Below are 19,821 nucleotides of genomic sequence, written 5' to 3'. Positions count from 1 at the left end.
CACCTGAATAAACCTTACCGGGTAGGCTGAGGAGTGTGATCCCACGATAGTTGGAACACACCCTCCGGTCCCCCTTCTTAAAGAGAGGAACCACCACCCCGGTCTGCCAATCCAGAGGTACCGCCCCCGATGTCCACGCGATGCTGCAAAGTCTTGTCAACCAAGACAGCCCCACAGCATCCAGAGCCTTAAGGAACTCCGGGCGGATCTCGTCCACCCCTGGGGCCTTGCCACCGAGGAGCTTTTTAACTACCTCAGCGACCTCAGCCCCAGAAATAGGAGAGTCCACCACAGATTCCCCAGGCACTGCTTCCTCATAGGAAGACGTGTTGGTGGGATTGAGGAGGTCTTCGAAGTATTCCTTCCACCTATCCACAACATCCGCAGTCGAGGTCAGCAGAACACCATCCGCACCATACACGGTGTTGATAGTGCACTGCTTCCCCTTCCTGAGGCGGCGGACGGTGGTCCAGAATCGCTTCGAAGCCGTCCGGAAGTCGTTTTCCATGGCTTCCCCGAACTCTTCCCATGTCCGAGTTTTTGCCTCCGCGACCGATGAAGCTGCACACCGCTTGGCCTGTCGGTACCTGTCCACTGCCTCCGGAGTCCTATGAGCCAAAAGGACCCGATAGGACTCCTTCTTCAGCTTGACGGCATCCCTCACCGCTGGTGTCCACCAAGGGGTTTTAGGATTGCCGCCCCGACAGGCACCAACTACCTTGCGGCCACAGCTCCGATCTGCCGCCTCGACAATAGAGGTGCGGAACATGGTCCACTCGGACTCAATGTCCAGCACCTCCCTCGTGACATGTTCAAAGTTCTTCCGGAGGTGGGAATTGAAACTTTGTCTGACAGGAGACTCTGCCAGACGTTCCCAGCAGACCCTCACAATGCGTTTGGGCCTCCCAGGTCTGTCCGGCATCCTCCCCCACCATCGCAGCCAACTCACCACCAGGTGGTGATCGGTAGAAAGCTCTGCCCCTCTCTTCACCCGAGTGTCCAAAACATGAGGCCGCAAATCCGATGACACAACTACAAAGTCGATCATGGAACTGCGGCCTAGGGTGTCCTGGTGCCAAGTGCACATATGGACACTCTTATGTTTGAACATGGTGTTTGTTATCGACAAACTGTGACGAGCACAAAAGTCCAATAACAAAACACCACTCGGGTTCAGATCCGGGCGGCCATTCTTCCCAATCACGCCTCTCCAGGTTTCACTGTCGTTGCCAACGTGAGCGTTGAAGTCTCCCAGTAGGACAAGGGAATCACCCGGGGGAGCACTTTCCAGTACTCCCTCGAGTGTTCCCAAAAAGGGTGGGTACTCTGAACTGCTGTTTGGTGCATAAGCACAAACAACAGTCAGGACCCGTCCCCCCACCCGAAGGCGGAGGGAGGCTACCCTTTCGTCCACCGGGTTGAACTCCAACGTACAGGCTTTGAGCCGGGGGGCAACAAGAATTGCCACCCCAGCCCGTCGCCTCTCACTGCCGGCAACGCCAGAGTGGAAGAGGGTCCAATCCCTCTCGAGAGAAGTGGTTCCAGAGCCCTTGCTGTGCGTCGAAGTGAGTCCGACTATATCCAGCTGGAATTTCTCGACTTCGCGCACTAGCTCAGGCTCTTTCCCCCCCAGTGACGTGACGTTCCACGTCAGGAGAACATCCGCACTGTAATACAACATAAACTCAACAGAACTAATACCCACAATTCATTGCAGCCCTGACTTTTCCGGGCTACAATACACACACCCGCTACCACCACCCTCCCACACTCCCACCCTCCCTACTTGCATCAGTTGAGTTGTTGTACAGTATATTGTAGCCCTGCAAGGTGTTCTGGGTATTTGTTCTCTTGTGTTTAAGTTGTGTTAGGGTGCGGAAATTCTCCCAAAATGTGTTTGTCATTCTTGTTTGATGTCAGTTCACAGTGTAGCGCATATTTGTAACAGTGTTAAAGTTGTTTATACGGCCAACGTTAGTGTGACCTGTATGGCTGTTGAACAAGTACTTCTTGCAGCCACTGACGTTGTTCTGCACAAGTCTCACACAACATGACACGGAGCCGGCACGTTGGTTGTGAGATAAAAAAGCGTGCGCGATGGCAATTAGTGGAGCAGTAATTCTCTATAAGGGGGTGAGCGGACCCCTGGAAGTACTCGAAGGAATACCAAAAGACAAGTGAGATTTATTAAAAACATTTTAAAAAATAACACCTATCCATAAATTCTTTAAAAATATGTTTATTGAATATGAAATTCAATGAAATATGAATGTAAGTTCATAATCTGTGAAAAAATAATACAACAATCCAACATTCAGTGTTGACAGCTAGACTTTTTGTGGACATGTTCCATAAATATTGATGTTAAAGATTTCTTTTTTTGTGAAGAAATGTTTACAATTAAGTTCATGAATCCAGATGGATCTCTATTACAATCCCCAAAGAGGGCAGTTTAAATAAATAAATAAATGGGTTGTACTTGTTTAGCGCTTTTCTACCTTCAAGGTACTCAAAGCGCTTTGACACTACTTCCACATTTACCCATTCACACACACCTTCACACACTGATGGAGGAAGCTTGCCATGCAAGGCGCTAACCAGCACCCATCAGGAGCAAGGGTGAAGGGTCTTGCTCAGGAAACAACGGACGTGATGAGGTTGGTACTAGGTGGGGATTTCAACAAGTTTTTTAGTGTTTTTTATATCTTTTTTTTCCAAATAGTTCAAGAAAGACCACTGCAAATTAGCAATATTTTGCACTGTTATACAATTTAATAAATCAGAAACTGATGACATAGTGCTGTATTTTACTTTTTTATCTCTATTTTTCCAACCAAAAATGCTTTAGTTGGAAATTAGGGAGTACTTGAATTAAAAAAAAAGTTCACTGGGGGTACATCACTGAAAAAAGGTTGAGAACCACTGGTGTAGAGGACCTTAAAGGCAGTGCAGTCACTGCAGCCCTTAATAATGTCGGCCGGGTGAAAATTGGGAAAAATTCGGGAGAATGGTTGCACCGATAGATTGTCGGGAGGTGCACTGAAATTCAGGAATCTCCCGGGAAAAATCGTGAGGGTTGGCAAGTATGTTGGGGCGGGAAAGCCATTCATAGATGGTGAATTCATTAAAAAGTGCATGTTAGATTTTTTAAGAAATCTTTTCTTGCGGCCCAGCCTCAACCAGTTTCTGCATCCAGTGGCCCCCAGGTAAATTGAGTTTGAGACCCCTGTTCTGGACGCTTCAATAATACAAAAATAATAATGGGGCCAATAAAAATGGTAATAAAAATGCATTTTGTTCATGTCAGTATTTACACCAACTACAGTACATATAATATCGTTGCGATAAGAGTACTGATGAATACAGGTATCGATAAGGAATATTGATATTAGTATCGGTATCGATAGAATCCATCCATCCATCCATTTTCTACCGCTTATTCCCTTTGTACTTAATAACCCTGCAACCCCGAAAGGAACAAATGGTAGAAAATGGATGGATGGATGGATGTATGGATGGATGGATGGATGGATGGATGGACGTAATAATAAACACAATGGACTTTAAAGTGTTTTATACATGACGCCACAATTATTGGAAAATATTGGCTGATACATTAAAAAGGTATCCATAACCACCTTGGCTGAGGTAATGATTGCGATTTATTTGGTGGAGATCAGCCTCCCACATTTTCCTCAGAGCACTGATGCGTAAAAAGCACATGATGCAACAGCAGCCGGGAGGAAAGCCACCGTCTCATCGAGTAGACTTTGACATCACAGCAAACCAGCAGCCTCCTGGACTCAGTTCGGCTCCAAGGTTCTCATCTAAATCCTCTTGAGCCGCCCGGTCACAGCGTGGGCTGTGCGTAAAAATGGAGCTGTCGGCGTGCACGCACCACAGCGCTCTTACGCACACTCACAGACATCGCACACGCGGAGAAACGTGGTTCAAGTGAAGGCTGCATCTTGCATGGCAGCTTCTTCACGAACTGATGATGTGAAGTAACGCTATGTGGACCAGAACCGGGCGAGTCCGTCAGTTGCGCTGAGGAAGGATGCTGAGTGAAGATGCAGGAGGACATTTGAGACAAGGTGAGAGACTACTCATCATGTTCCTCTTCGGAAAATGACAGAAAAGCCCCACGATAGCCTGTTGTTGTTGTAACGTATCAAATCCAACAATACAGTCTTGCATTGTGGAGTACAGGCTGTTTTTTTAATCAGATGTGATATTGTTACATGTTGGTTTGTTAGTGTGGTAAAGAGGTAAATAAACAAGAACCGGAGGAGAGATGGCAGAGAGCGCATGTATTATGTATAACTCACGTACAGTACGCACGCACACGCACACACTTACCAAGTGCACATCTTCTACTGTCTAATGGATAATTTGTGCTCGTGGGATGTGTTTTTTTGTTGTGTAATGTGGTGTGTAATGGCAGGCTGTGTTATGTGGCTCAGAATGCAAGGTGCGCACACAAGAGTCCAAGATAAGTGAGCCTCCGAGTCCTGGCGTGTGTGTGTGCGTGTGCACGCGCGTGCCTGTGTTCACATTCAGATACATCATTGTGGTCCTCATTATTCACGCTTCTCCAGCCGGAACATGTGTGTATCTGCCTTGTTCTTTATTCAGTACACATGAGCTCAAACACATAGTCGAGGCATTAGTGGTTTTAAATGCGTCTTTGTTGGTATTGATTGTTTTTCAATGCGAGTAATTTGCAGTTGTTTAATTATATTTTTATAAATGATTTACCATTATGAACCGATAAGTGCTTCAGTATTTAAGGTATAGGGTATTTAGTTTGCTCATGTCATTTTATACATTTTAGGCATTATTTATTTATTGTCAGACATATTGTTTTTCTGCTGACAGTCCTTATATTAAATAGGATACTTTTTAAAATATATCATATATTTAACATTAGCTTAACCTTTTCCATCAAACAAAAGTCTGCAGCTAAAGTCATAGATACGTTTATTAACCACAAAAAGTATGACTAAAGTTGTGAAGCAGTATTTTCATTTGCACTAACATTTTATTAACAGTTTATTTAAGAAACTTTTTTGTTATTGTTTTTTGTTTTAGCACATAATTTTATAAAAATATTTTGTGTATGTTGTTTATGAGTCTCTTCTACACAATATATTTGTTTAGTATTTATTTTTCTAATTAGCCTGAATTAAACCTAAAGTTTATGCGTTAAATAATTAATAATCTTTGGGATTAATATATGGTTTCATATTATTTTGACCATATTGTAAAATGGAGGTATGTTAGACTTAATTATTAAATATTATTTAAAGGTGAACTTTACTTTTTTTGAATTTTTCTTATCATTTACAATATTTAGAGGGACACTTTCTAACATATTTTATGTGGCAGCCAATGGGATCAATCATTTCTACCTCTAAATCACTTTAAAAATACATTTAAAAAACATCAAAAGATTCCGCAAACTACATATAACCAAGCTGTAAGAGTGAACACTCAGGAACTCTTTTTCTAGCGTAGTAACACATAGGCACGCGTTGGTATCATGTTTTGTTTGTACACAGTTAGCCAGACAGCCACTGTACGGTGATGGGCTGTGTGTATTATGTACAATACTCAAGTGTGACTCACTCGATGGACAGTTAATCGTTGGTCCAGCTCGGCGGGGAAGTTTTTTCCGGTTTATTTGGGAACGCACTCAATTTATGTCGAGATAGCATGGCTTCAAGTTCCACATTTTGCAGCTTTGAGTCACACTGACCTCTCTCTCTCAGATTCCATCTGCCCCAACGTATCACCCTTCCTTTGTGCTAGCTTTTGGAAGCAATAGTTCATCATCTGTATGTTCAGCTTCAAAAAGATAAGGTTGTGAATCCTCGTTTGTCCAAAAGCAGTCGTCTATGTTGTCAATTACCAAGTCTCCCTTGATTAGAACACACACACTCCTTTGTTCCAGGAAGTGGGAATACATATTTGTTGCTGAAGATCAGTAACGAAACGGAAATAAAAGCGCTGCAGAAATCAGTCACGGAAATGATTATAATGACCATAATACAGTACATTTGTATCATATTACATATTGTTATGAACACGTGTGTTACTATTGTGTGTGTGTATGTATATATATATATATATATATATATATATATATATAGTGGGACAAAAAAGTATTTAGTCAGCCACAGATTGTGCAAGTTCTCCCACTTAAAATGATGACAGAGGTCTGTAATTTTAATCATAGGTACACTTCAACTGTGAGAGACAGAATGTGAAAATTGACATTTCCAGGAATTCAAATTGTAGGAATTTTAAATAATTTATTTGTAAATTATGGTGGAAAATAAGTATTTGGTCACTTCAAACAAGGAAGATCTCTGGCTCTCACAGACCTGTAACTTCTTCTTTAAGAAGCTCTTCTGTCCTCCACTCGTTGCCTGTATTAATGGAACCTGTTTGAACTCGTTATCTGTATAAAAGACACCCGTTTACAGCCTCAAACAGTCAGACTCCAAACTCCACTATGGCCAAGACCAAAGAGCTGTCGAAGGACACCAGGAAAATAATTGTAGACATGCACCAGACTGGGAAGAGTGAATCTACAATAGGCAAGCAGCTTGGTGTGAAAAAATCAACTGTGGGAGCAATTATCAGAAAATGGAAGACATACAAGACCACTGATAATCTCCCTCGATCTGGGGCTCCACGCAAGATCTCATCCCGTGGGGTCAAAATGATTATCAGAACGGTTAACAAAAATCCCACAACCACACGGGGGGACCTGGTGAATGACCTGCAGGGAGCTGGGACCAAAGTAACATAGGTTACCATCAGTAACACACTACGCCGACAGGGAATCAAATCCTGCAGTGCCAGATGTGTCCCCCTGCTTAAGCCAGTGCATGTCCAGGCCCGTCTGAAGTTTGCCAGAGAGCACATGGATGATACCGCAAAGGATTTGGAGAACGGCATGTGGTCGGATGAAACCAAAATACTGTAGAACTTTTTGGTATAAACTCAACTCGTCGAGTTTGGGGGACGAAGAATACTGAGTTGCATCCCAAGAAAACCATACCTACTGTGAAGCATGGGGGTGGAAACATCATGCTTTGGGGCTGTTTTTCTGCTAAGGGGACAGGACGACTGATCCGTCTTAAGGAAAGAATGAATGGGGCCATATATCGTGAGATTTTGAGCCACAACCTCCTTCCATCAGTGAGAGCATTGAAGATGAAACGTGGCTGGGTCTTCCAGCATGACAAGATCCGCCCGGGGAATGAAGGAGTGGCTCCGTAAGAAGCATTTGAAAGTCCTGGAGTGGCCTAGCCAATCTCCAGACCTCAACCCCATAGAAAATCTGTGGAGGGAGTTGAAAGTCTGTGTTGCTCGGCGACAGCCCCAAAACATCACTGCTCTCGAGAAGATCTGCATAGAGGAATGGGCGAAAATACCAGTTACTGTGTGTGCAAACCTGGTAAAGACCTATAGTAATCGTTTGACCTCTGTTATTGCCAACAAAGTTTATATTACAAAGTATTGAGTTGAATTTTTGCTATTGACCAAATACTTATGTTCCACTACAATTTACAAATAAATTATTTAAAAATCCTACAATGTGAATTCCTGGATTTTTTTCACATTCTGTCTATCACAGTTAATGTGTACCTATGATGAAAATTACAGACGTCTGTCGTCATTTTAAGTGGGAGAATTGGTGGCTGACTAAATACTTTTTTGCCCCCTATATATATATATATATATATATATATATATATATATATATATATATATATATATATATATGTATATACACACACACTTGCAGCATGTATATAAAACATTGATGGAGGGTTTTGAAGTTGTTTTAGAGGGCTCTCTAAAACAAGTGTTTGTTTAAACATCTTTGAAATCTTTAAAAAAAAAGAAAAAAAAAGACATGAGTTCTTGTTTCTTATAATTATTTTGAACAATAAACAAATGTCCCCAAAAAGTGCATTTCCTCTTTAAATTAAGAGTAATATTACAAATTTGCTGTTAATATTTGGGTGGGCCACAGTAGGTAGTGGAAAAGTTGGGACCGAGGTCAAAGTGGTTAAACACCCCTGTTTTAACATACTGGTGGTATACTGGTATTTTGAATTCTTACAAATTAAATACATTATAAGAGCAATTACTGTATAGTGTTAGCAAACATATTTCAAAGTAATTGTTTTGTCTTTTCTTGCACAGTTTGGTAAGGAAGACAAATAACACTGTCTTAATTGAATGCATCTAATATACTCTCTGCCATCTTTGTTTTTAATAAGGCCCAGACGTAGTTTGGAACAAGCAGCCTTATCATTCACGCATAATTTATTCATGCAGACTGTGTTGAAAAATACAGGCCGGGTACCACAAACGGGACACAAAATTAGGTACACCTGCACAAGTAAGTATTTTTCCCAAAACATATTGTTTTAAACTTCAATGTGTAAACATTATATGTATCAGGTTACTGTATATATTTGACATTTTCAGCTATGTAAGTGAGTCGGCAGTAGAGATGCACGGATAGGCAATTATATAATCCGCAACCGCATCACCAAAATCGTCACCCACCAGCAGTCCACCCACCCGAACCAACATTTTATCAGGACCGCACCCAGCCGCCAACCGCCCGCTGAAATACATCAGAGGTCGGCCACCTTTACCAGTCACATAGCTATTTAAACCTTTTTCACAGAGTAATGAATACAATTGGAGCGTGCTGTGAAGCCATTGCCTTAGACACCTTCAACAACATGTACGAACCAATTGTTGGTCCGGCAACATGTTATGTGCAGCTTCCGCAATTACACTTACAAGATTGAAAGGCATACTGGGTGATACAGAGTACACTGATGGTTGTGATATAAACAACTTTAACACTTACTAATATGCGCCACACTGTGAAGCCACACAATACAAGATCCTCACAGTAACACAACATAAACGCAATACAACAAACACCCAGAATCCTTTGTATCCGTGACGAATCCTGAATATATTTTACACCCCGCGCCCCCAACCCCGCCCACCTTACTGCCGCATGGGGGGGATGGGGAGGTGGCGGGGTTTGCTGCTAGCGGGGTGTATAAAATAGTCAGGACCTGTCATGAATACAAAGGATTCTGGGTATTTTTTGTGTTGCGTTTATGTTGTGTTACTGTGAGGATGTTCTTCCGAAATGTGTTTGTCGTTCTTATTTGGTGTGGCTTCACAGCGTGGCGCATATTACTAAGAGTGTTAAAATTGTTTATATCACAACCATTAGTGTACCCTGTGTCACCCAGTATGCCTTGCAGTCGTGTGCTTGTTGCCGCGGAAGCCACACACAACATGATACTGGACTGACAAGCAGATCATACATGTTGTAGAAGGCGACAAAGCCAATGGCTTCATAGCACGCCCTAATACTTATTATCTGGGTGACTGCCGGCAGTCATTCAAGAGAATAATAGCGTCTCCCTTTGTCTTCTTCGCTTTATGATACGGGTCTTAAATGGCTCTTTGAATGGCAAAGGATACCGATCCCAGAACCATGTATATCAAATATTTCCGAATGGTTCAACCGCCACCCGCCCGAATCTAATTAAAATCTATTCTTTCGTCATGTCAACCGCCCGACCCGCGGTTTATCTGCGGACTCCGCGGATGAGACCGCAAACCGCGCATCTCTAGTCGACAGACCAAGTAACCTGACTGCAGCACACTCACTGCTATATTTTAAAGGATCTACAAACTGTTTCTACTGCGCATTGTACTTGTTTTAATAAGTTTTTAATTAAAATTTGTACATAATGTTTTTATGTTAATGTAGTAATTTATTCTACCGCTCAAATGCAGCTGAGATTGGCTCCAGCACCCTCTGCAACCCTGAAAGGGACACTCTGCAATCCTGAAAAGGACAAGCGGCAGAAAATGGATGGATGACTATATTGTGTGTGTGTGTGTGTGTGTGTGTGTGTGTGTGTGTGTGTGTGTGTGTGTGTGTGTGTGTGTGTGTGTGTGTGTGTGTGTGTGTGTGTGTGTGTGTGTGAGTGTGTGTGTGCGTGTGTGTGAATGTGTGTGACACCTAGACAAACACACAACAGATGGGGATTTCTTTGCATAGTCTTGTTGGCGTGTGTAAGTTGAATATTGACAAACAGGAAGAGGTACTTCTGTAATTAAATCTATTTCAGTGCATGGTATTTTTTGGAAATTTCATAATGCATTATGCTGTCATTGCAGCTTACACATTCCATAACTCCATTTGGGCTCCGTAAGTATGAGCAGGACCACCATGGAGAGTCTCAGTGAGCTCCAGAATCCTCTTCTCGACAAAAGCAACAGACATGTCGTGCAGGGTTACCGTGGCGACTACCCAACCCAGCGGTACCATGAGGACAGCCTTGTGAGCTACTACTACAGCGGGACTAATGATGACCACAAGTCTCAGCAGTTTCTAGACGCCACCTCACTTCATCTTGCGGTGGAGGCCTTCTACAAACCAAACTTGATATTGTGTAAGGACAACGTCAGCCTCCACAGCAAAGACTCCAAGAGCGAGATCTTTGAAACCACCTTCACAGAGAGTAAGGACGCGGTGTTGGGCGAGGACTCCGCAGAGAACCAAAGCACACAAGGAGAGAAGGATGTAAAGATCCAGACGGTATCATATGACGTGGAGGACGAGCAAGTTCCTGAGTATGAGGTGAGAGGTGGCGACAATTAGGTATGGAGGTTAATTTTGTCTTTATTACAAAAGCTTCTTTGTAATACAGTTTTTTGTACATACAATTATGCTGGCAATTTAATTGAAAAAAGATTCAATGTTTTAAAATGATGTGTATAACAATCAGTGTAAAGAAATTCAGCGGGAACAAAAATCAGTGTATAAAAATTCAGTGTAAAAAAATTTGATGTGAAAAAAACAGTGTATAAAAAATTGCTCCTTCCGAAAGCAGGACTCACTTCCAGTAAAATAAGGCTGAATCAATAGATCCTGTCTTAGAACCAGCCAATGAACTGTCAAATTTGAGGTCACATGACACAGGTCTTGCAAAACAGCATAAAAGAAAAGCAGTGAACTGTGGTACTTGGGCATAATACAACATAATAAACACTTTAACACGGACCGCTGGATGTTTTCAAACTATAGAGATGATTCCAATTGTTAAAATCTGCACTTTTGTCATACGAGGTACTACATGTCAGGAAAAAGCGCTATATAAATAAAGTAGAAATAAATAAAGTCTGATGATATGCAGTTAAAATAACTGTGATACACAATGTGACCAGACATAAGCTTGTTGTTTAAAAGACAAAGGTTGGTCATTAATAGATTTGCCAAACACTACGGTAACTATAGCAAGCACTGCTTCATACAGGCGAAGGATGCGGCAGTGTGGGCGGAGTCCTTGATGCATTATCACTGTTCAAGTGATATTATATCGAATAATCGGATGTTTTTTTTTTTTATCCCTTTGCCTTTAGTTTTCACCTAGTTTGCTTCATATTTGTTGCTGTTGCTCAATTATAAAATATGTCGATCAAGGAAGTGGTCTGGGAAGTAGAGGAGCAATGTTCATTTATTCTCAATATTCAACATTTTATTGTTGATAGTTAATATTGTAAATCCCACATTCTACATTTTATGTACATTTTGACTGTCATGTAATTCAATTCCTCAATCGACATCATTTATAATCGAGCCGAGCAACAAAGATGCAACAAACACGGAAAAACACAAACGCCAAGGGTAGAAAGCATCCCCATTGTCATATAATGTAACTGTTCTGCATAACTCTGCTGTAGAACTCTGCCTCCATTTGACACTAAATTTGTTCGCGCCTCGTCTGCAAGAAGCAGAACTTTGTAAGTCACAAAAAATTGCAAGTTCTAATATTTGGAATCATTTGTATAGTTTGAAAATATCGAGTGGGTCGCATTGAAACATTGATTATGTTGTGTTAAGCCCAGGTATCCCAGTTAACTGCTTTTGTATGCTGTTTTGCAAGACCCGTGTCATGTCTCTTTAAACTTGACACCTCGTTGGATGGTTGTGAGACAGGATCGATTGTATTAGTCTTATTTTACCAGAAGTGAGTCTTGCTTTTTCAAACAGCAAACACTGATTTTTATACACTGAATATTCCATCTCTAAATGGTAAATGGGTTATCCTTGTATAGCGCTTTCCCACCTTCAAGCTCTTTGAAACTATTTCCACATTCACCCATTCACACAGTGATCAGGAGCAATGGTGAAGCGTCTTGCTCAAGGACAAAAACGGACGTGACTAGGATGGCAGGAGCTGGGGATCAAACCGGAAACCCTCGAGTTGGCTGGCATGGCCGCTTCACCAACCGTGCCACGCCGACCCACTCTGAAATTTTATACACTGAATTTATATACAGTGAATTTTGAAACACTGATTTTTTTTTCAATTAAATTGTCAGCATAATTTGATGTAAAAAAAAAAAAAATCAGTTCCCAAATTTCAAACGCAAACATTTCAGTTACATACATTCAGTGCCAAAAGAAAGTATGAGTAATAAATACACAAATTAACCTCCAAACAAAGACATGTTATGTACAATGCAGGCCAGCAGTGGGCATTTACTTTTCTGAGAGGCCACATGAACAACACAAAATATTGTGGAAGACTGGGGCGCTGCAGTCGCGATTAAAAGTTTACATACACTTGTAATGAACACAATGTCACGGCTGTCTTGTTTCCATTAATTTCTACAACTTTTATTTTTTTGTAATAGAGTGATTGGAGCACATACTTGTTGGTCAGATGTTTTTATTTTTATGAAGTTTGGTTCTTTTATGTATTTAGTATAGGTCTACTGAAAATGTGACCAAATCTGCTGGGTCATAAGTATACATACAGCAATGTTAATATTTGGTTACATGTCCGTTGACAAGTTTAACTGCAATAAGGCACTTTTGGTAGCCATCCAGAAGCTTCTGGCAAGCTTCTGGTTGAGTTTTTGACCACTCCTCTTGATAAAATTGGTTCAGTTCAGCTACATTTCTTGGTTTTCTGACATGGATGTGTTTCTTCAGCATTGTCCACACGTTCAAGTCAGGACTTTGGGAAGGCCATTCTAAAACCTTAAATAGAGCCTGATTTAGCCATTCCTTTACCACTTTTGACATTTATTGGGGTCATTATCCTGTTGGAACACCCAACTGTGCCCAAGACCCAACCTCTGGGCTGAGGATTTTAGGTTGTCCTGAAGAATGGAGGTAATCCTCCTTTTTCATTGTCCCATTTACTCTCTGTAGAGCACCAGTTCCTTTGGCAGCAAAACAGGCCAAGAGCATAATACTACCACCACCATGCCTGACGGTAGGTTTGGTCTTCCTGGGATTAAAGGTCTCACCTTTTCTCCTCCAAATATATAGGCAAACAGCTCAATTTGGTTTTATTTGACATCACATGGACAAAGATAAGACTTTCTGGAGGAAAGTTCTGTGGGCAGATGAAACACAAATTTAACTGTTTTTCCACAAAACCCAGCAATATGATTGGAGGAGAAAAGGTGAGGCCTTTAATCCCAGGAACACCATGCCCACCATCAAACAAGTAATCCCTCGATTCCTATTTTCAACAGTCCGTTTACGCTTATTTGAGCAGGAAAACTCTAAACATTATCTTTGTTTTCTACCTGTCAACTGTTAGTTTAGGCTCCTCATCACCACTTTAAGATGGCGGCCGAATTTCTCGCGTCACAGCAGCCAATGTTGCGTCTATTTATAAAATGTATCTGGTTATAACGTCATTGCAAACATGGTAATCTGTTGCGTCCACTGCAGTTTGCTACCTTATTTATACATTTTGTCAAGTGATTTTTTTTTTAAGCAGATTTGCATGCGGTACCTATACAAAACGTTACATTAGTCAATGTATCACACGCAGTAACATAACGTTAGACTGCGGTCAGCAGCATCGCATATTTTAGCCATCTACAAAAAGACAAACATAGTCAAATAAAGTTCAGTTAAAATGTATACTATATTAAGAAAATGTGTACATATTGCATAGGGCCCTGGCATCTAAAAAGCACAACTCTTCATTGTTATGTTCATGTATTTATGTTTTTCATGTGTATGCATACATCAACACACAAACAGTATGAGATGAGATTAATGAGATAAGGTAAGAACAGGATAGAAACTGTTGGGGAACTAGTTACAATGCAATTTGCCATGGAAATACAATGTTAACACTTTTGTGCAAATTAATATAGTTGCACTTGTTTTTTCAAATGTGTTTATTCTATAAAGGAATGAGTTAAATGTTTAAAATGACTGGTTAATAGTCCTATTATGAAGTGCAATATGAGCACTATTTTTTTCTCCTGCAATTTCAAATGATCTGTGCAAATATATTATTCTGTGGTTAAAAGGACCTGAAAGGACTCAAAACTCAAAATGCAGGACTTGGGACTTTCCAATCTTGACCTTGGACTTGACTCAGGACTTGCCTGTCTTGACTCGGAACTTGAGGGCAAAGACTTGAGTAGTAGTTATGCTGTCAATGGATTACATTTTTTAATCACGTTAATCTACTGTTGCATTTTGAATAATCGCAGATTCGCAACTAATCCCAGTGTGAAGTGAAGTGAAGTGAATTATATTTATATAGCGCTTTTCTCTAGTGACTCAAAGCACTTTACATAGTGAAACCCAAAATCTAAGTTCCATTTAAACCAGTGTGGGTGGCACTGGGAGCCGGTGGGTGAAGTGTCTTGCCCAAGGACACAACGGCAGTGACTTGGATGGCGAAAGTGGGAATCGAACCTGGAACCCTCAAGTTGCTGGCACGGCCACTCTACCAAACGAGCTATACATGTCATGTCTGATCATGATTTTGTGTGACCGTGCTGCCCTGAGCATCCCCGATCTCGTTGGTTCTTGAAGCTAAGCAGTGTCTGGCCTGGTTAGTACTTGGATGGGAGACTGCTTAGGAATACCAGGTGCTGTTTGAACTTTGGACTCTTTAAGTTCCTTTTTTTTTCTCACTCTGTTTTGTCACCATGACGACCAATCAGTTCACCTGTCATGTCTCACACCTGCTTTCAATCACCACATCTCTATTCAAGCTTGTCATTTTATGTTGGTCGTCCTGGCGTCATTGTGTTTCTTTTCATGCTCTGTCCATGCAAGTTTTTTTCATGTCAAAGTCCTTGCTACTCTTGTCCAGCCATAGTAAGTGTTATTTGCATTATGTTCATAGTTTGTTAACGTGTTAATTTTATCTCTTTACCCAAGTTGTGCCTCCGCTGCGAGTGCTTTTTGTTTGTACTTTTTTTAGTTAAAAATTAAATCATGTTTTTACGAGAACGCCATGTTTTGAGTAGTCTGTCTGCCTTTCTGGGAGAACGACCCCGCAGCAAGCTGCGACCCCCCCATCTTGACAGAACGACGCAAGCATTCAGTTCCCCTGCGACAGACATTAAGGTAATAGACCAAGAATTTTTTTTTTCCTGTTAATTTTGTCTACCAGCCGGCACCAAATGACTTTTTTTGCCAGAATCAGACACTTCCAGAACATTTTTTCACAGAAACGCTCACCAGGACTGTCCTTTCCCCCCAAGACTCAAGCCCCGCCCCAGTCACAAAATGTTTCCTTTTATCCGCCCACACAACCCCAGGTGGGGGATGAAGAAGTATTTGGACAATTTAAAGGGGATGATTCTGCCCGCCTCCTCACCTCCCTCCGCCCACCCCAAAAGACCATTCCAGATCACGGTGAGTGCGTCTGGGAGCCGCTCTTTGAGGGGGGGGGCTGGGGGTTGCTTGTTTGGTTCTGCCCAGTGCAATGCCAAGCCACAGCGACCAGCACGTCCACCACCTCCAGTTTTTCAACCTGCCAAGCCACAGCGGCAAACACGGCCACCTCCACCAGTCTTTCAGCCTGCTAAGCCGCAGCTTCCAGCGAGGCCACCTGCAGCAAGTCCAAGACCAAGTCCAGCACCAAGTCCAAGACCAAGTCAATGGCTAGCACCAAGTCAATGGCTAGCTTCACGTCAAAGCCCAAGTCCACGTCAAAGCCCAAGTCCACGTCAAAGCCCAAGTCCACGTCAAAGCCCGAGTCCACGTCAAAGCCCGAGTCCACGTCAAAGCCCGAGTCCACGTCAAAGCCCGAGTCCACGTCAAAGCCCGAGTCCACGTCAAAGCCCGAGTCCACGTCAAAGCCCGAGTCCACGTCAAAGCCCGAGTCCACGTCAAAGCCCGATTCCACGTCAAAGCCCAAGTCCTCGTCCACGTCAAAGTCCAAGACCACATCAAAGTCCAAGTCCAAGTCCACGTCCACGTCCAGTACCAGTGCCTGCTCCAAGATGCCAAGCGCCGCCAGTGCCTGCTCCAAGACGCCAAGCGCCGCCAGTGCCTGCTCCAAGACGCCAAGCGCCGCCAGTGCCTGCTCCAAGACGCCAAGCGCCGCCAGTGCCTGCTCCACGTCGCCAAGCGCCGCCAGTGCCTGCTCCACGTCGCCAAGCGCCGCCAGTGCCTGCTCCACGTCGCCAAGCGCCGCCAGTGCCTGCTCCACGTCGCCAAGCGCCGCCAGTGCCTGCTCCACGTCGCCAAGCGCCGCCAGTGCCTGCTCCACGTCGCCAAGCGCCGCCAGTGCCTGCTCCACGTCGCCAAGCGCCGCCAGTGCCTGCTCCACGTCGCCAAGCGCCGCCAGTGGCAGCTCCACGTCGCCAAGCGCCGCCAGTGGCAGCTCCACGTCGCCAAGCGCCGCCAGTGGCAGCTCCACGTCGCCAAGCGCCGCCAGTGGCAGCTCCACGTCGCCAAGCGCCGCCAGTGGCAGCTCCACGTCGCCAAGCGCCGCCAGTGGCAGCTCCAAGTCGACCGCCAAGCCCAAGTCGGCCGCCAAGCCCAAGTCGGCCGCCAAGCCCAAGTCGGCCGCCAAGCCCAAGTCGGCCGCCAAGCCCAAGTCGGCCGCCAAGCCCAAGTCGGCCGCCAAGCCCAAGTCGGCCGCCAAGCCCAAGTCGGCCGCCAAGCCCAAGTCGACCGCCAAGCCCAAGCCGACCGCCAAGCGCCGACGCTGTCGCCACTCCGAGCTTCATCGCCTGCCACGATGACGACGCGTCCGCCTCCTTGTCAGCACGGATGTGGCTGCTACGTGGGCGTCCACCACGCCAGGGATGCCGACCTCCTCGTTGGTCACGGTTGTGGCCACTACGTGGTCGTCCCCCACGCCAAGGGGGTCGGCCAAGGATATGGCCGTTTCCAGGTCGTCCACTTCGGTCCTCCACGCGTCGCCGCCACCTGAGTCTGTCCCGTTGGATACGGGGACATGTGGTTTGGCGATCCACTGCCATGTCCCCCTCCCGCCCTCCCATGACTCTCGATCATAGTTTTGTTTTGTTTTGTTTTTTGGACATCTAGTATCTGTCCTTAATGGGGGGGCTCTGTCATGTCTGATCATAATTTTGTGTGACCGTGCTGCCCTGAGCATCCCCGATCTCGTTGGTTCTTGAAGCTAAGCAGTGTCTGGCCTGGTTAGTACTTGGATGGGAGACTGCTTAGGAATACCAGGTGCTGTTTGACCTTTGGACTCTTTAAGTTCCTTTTTTTTTCTCACTCTGTTTTGTCACCATGACGACCAATCAGTTCACCTGTCATGTCTCACACCTGCTTTCAATCACCACATCTCTATTTAAGCTTGTCATTTTATGTTGGTCGTCCTGGCGTCATTGTGTTTCTTTTCATGCTCTGTCCATGCAAGTTTTTTCATGTCAAAGTCCTTGCTACTCTTGTCCAGCCATAGTAAGTGTTATTTGCATTATGTTCATAGCAACGTTATTAAGGGAGTGCCATGACGGCGCTGTCTATCGCGTTTTCTGCAATCGGTCGTAGCAACATTTTTCCTTCCACAATTACAATGTGATGGTCAAGCCCTGTTCTGTATGCGGTTTTAACGCTCGCACGTAACTGACTGCAAGACAAAATTGATCAACAGTCATAAAGGTCACACTGAGGGAGGCTTTATAAACAACTTTAACACTGTTACAACTATGCGCCACAATTTGAACCCACGCCAAACAAGAAAGACAAACACATTTCGAGAGAACATCTGCACTGTAATACAACATAACAAATACCCAGAATACCTTGCAGCCTAACTTTTCCGGGCCGCTACAATATACAACCCCCTCATGCCGCTACACCGCTTTGACCCCCCTTAACCCTGGAAGTACGTTGGGAATGCACGCAACCCTTACTCTAAACGCTGACATTTGGGGCATTTGAGAAACCCTACCCGGACACCCCGGAAGAGGATATGTCCGGTCAGCCTAGCTAAGTGCAGACATAAGTAGGCAGATATTGATTCACATTCATACACCAGCGTGAGTGGCACTGGGGGAAAAGGAGGGTAAAGTGTCTTGCTGAAGGACACATCAGCAGTGAATTGGATGGAGGCAGCGGGACCCAAACTGTGTTTGGTTTATGGACAACCCCAAACGTGTGATGTAACAAAAGTCAACTCAGTACAGAAAGTAAACCTGAAAAGTTCACATCTTATTGGCTCAACTTTTCTTAAACATTTCACCAGCAATACAGTATTTCCATATATTTCTCTCAAAGCAAGATCCCTATCCATTTTGAATGATTTCTTAGATCTGAGGTTACATAAATTCAACAAGTACAGGTTGATAATTGTCGACTTCAGTATTAAAATTATTGCAAATGAAGAACTGTATTTCATTTTGAAGGATTTTCAAGTATTACTATAACTTTGATTTAGCAACGATCAAGGGTTAAGTTAAAGGTAAAAGGTCATGTTATTTTTTAACATCCAGTCTCCCTTGAACATTTCAGCATGTACATTGGTACCGTAATTCAAAAGTGTTGTGAGATAAGACCTTCCTCTTGGCTAATTTCAATGTTAAGTTTAAGTTACAAACAAGAATTGCCTGCCTTTAGATGGAGGAGCGAATGCCACTCCCATAAGATCTGTCCAAACATCTGGTCTTATTCACTAGGATTAGCTTATAGCTAGAGTTCGACATAAGTTTGTGTGAACGACTCCAGCCGTCACCGCGTGGGTTGCATGGATCATTTAGGTAGGACATCACGTCGAACAGGTTTGACTCTTTTATTTTTTCAAATAACGCTTCCGCGTCAACGTCGATCGCAGCGCTTGCCAGCGCCCCTTCCTCTGCTGCTCGTCTCGGCTGGCTTTTCGGCTGCAAATTACGTCGTCTTCCCCGGTGGCTCATCGTTCGCTCGTTCGTGTGGTCTATTCGTTGCTTCTGCTCCGCTGTGGACACTCCAACTCTCTCTCTCCCTCCTTCTCCCGTCTTAAATGCTGCAAGGAAATGGACGGATTGAAAACCGGTGTGTGTGTTACGCACCTGACTCTGATTGTAGTGGTGTTGCTCCAGGCACGCCCCGCCTCCTTGTTCCGCTGCATACCCCGCCTCCTGGCCGCCATCTTGAGCCGGGCCAAAGCAAGCCCCGCCCTGCCCTCGGTCCATCGGCTCCGTCTCTTCACAGTCCTCCATCGCCAAACTCAAGCCGGGCCTCAGTCCGGCTGAGCCTACTCCCCCTCCCTTTTCTGAAGGAGCGGGGAAGAAAACAGCCCCGGCCACATGTCTTCTCCTTGCCTTCTTTATCTTTTCCCTTGTCTCTTCCTTTTTCTTTGTCTCTTCCTATTTATTTGTCTCTTCCTTTTTCTTTGTTTTTGCCTTTTTCTTTGTCTTCTTTGTCTTCTCAAACTTTAATTTCTTTGACTTCTTCTTTGACTTCTTCTTTGTCCTCTTTGCCCTCTTTGACTCCTTCTTTGCCCTCCTGGACTCCTT

The 19,821-nt window shown here is 43.9% G+C and overlaps 1 protein-coding gene across 3 annotated transcripts in view; it reads left to right on the top strand.

The window, feature by feature from the left end:
• The window catches only part of LOC133548879 (synapse differentiation-inducing gene protein 1-like), a 102,407-nt gene that overhangs the window by 49,017 nt on the left and 33,569 nt on the right, over nt 1–19,821 (top strand). For 2 of the 3 annotated variants that reach the window (XM_061893816.1, XM_061893815.1), the window contains one exon: nt 10,246–10,708. In XM_061893816.1, coding sequence (XP_061749800.1) covers nt 10,283–10,708 — 426 coding nt within the window. In that variant the 5' untranslated portion in view covers nt 10,246–10,282. Of the gene's footprint in view, nt 1–3,708; nt 4,095–10,245; nt 10,709–19,821 lie in introns of those variants that run through there. The other variant, XM_061893814.1, reaches the window with a different exon arrangement.

Source organism: Nerophis ophidion, linkage group LG03, assembly GCF_033978795.1.
Source record: "Nerophis ophidion isolate RoL-2023_Sa linkage group LG03, RoL_Noph_v1.0, whole genome shotgun sequence".
NCBI classification, from domain to species: domain Eukaryota; kingdom Metazoa; phylum Chordata; class Actinopteri; order Syngnathiformes; family Syngnathidae; genus Nerophis; species Nerophis ophidion.
The sequence above is the reverse complement of the archived record's forward strand: the minus strand, read 5'-3'. Positions and strand labels throughout refer to the sequence as shown.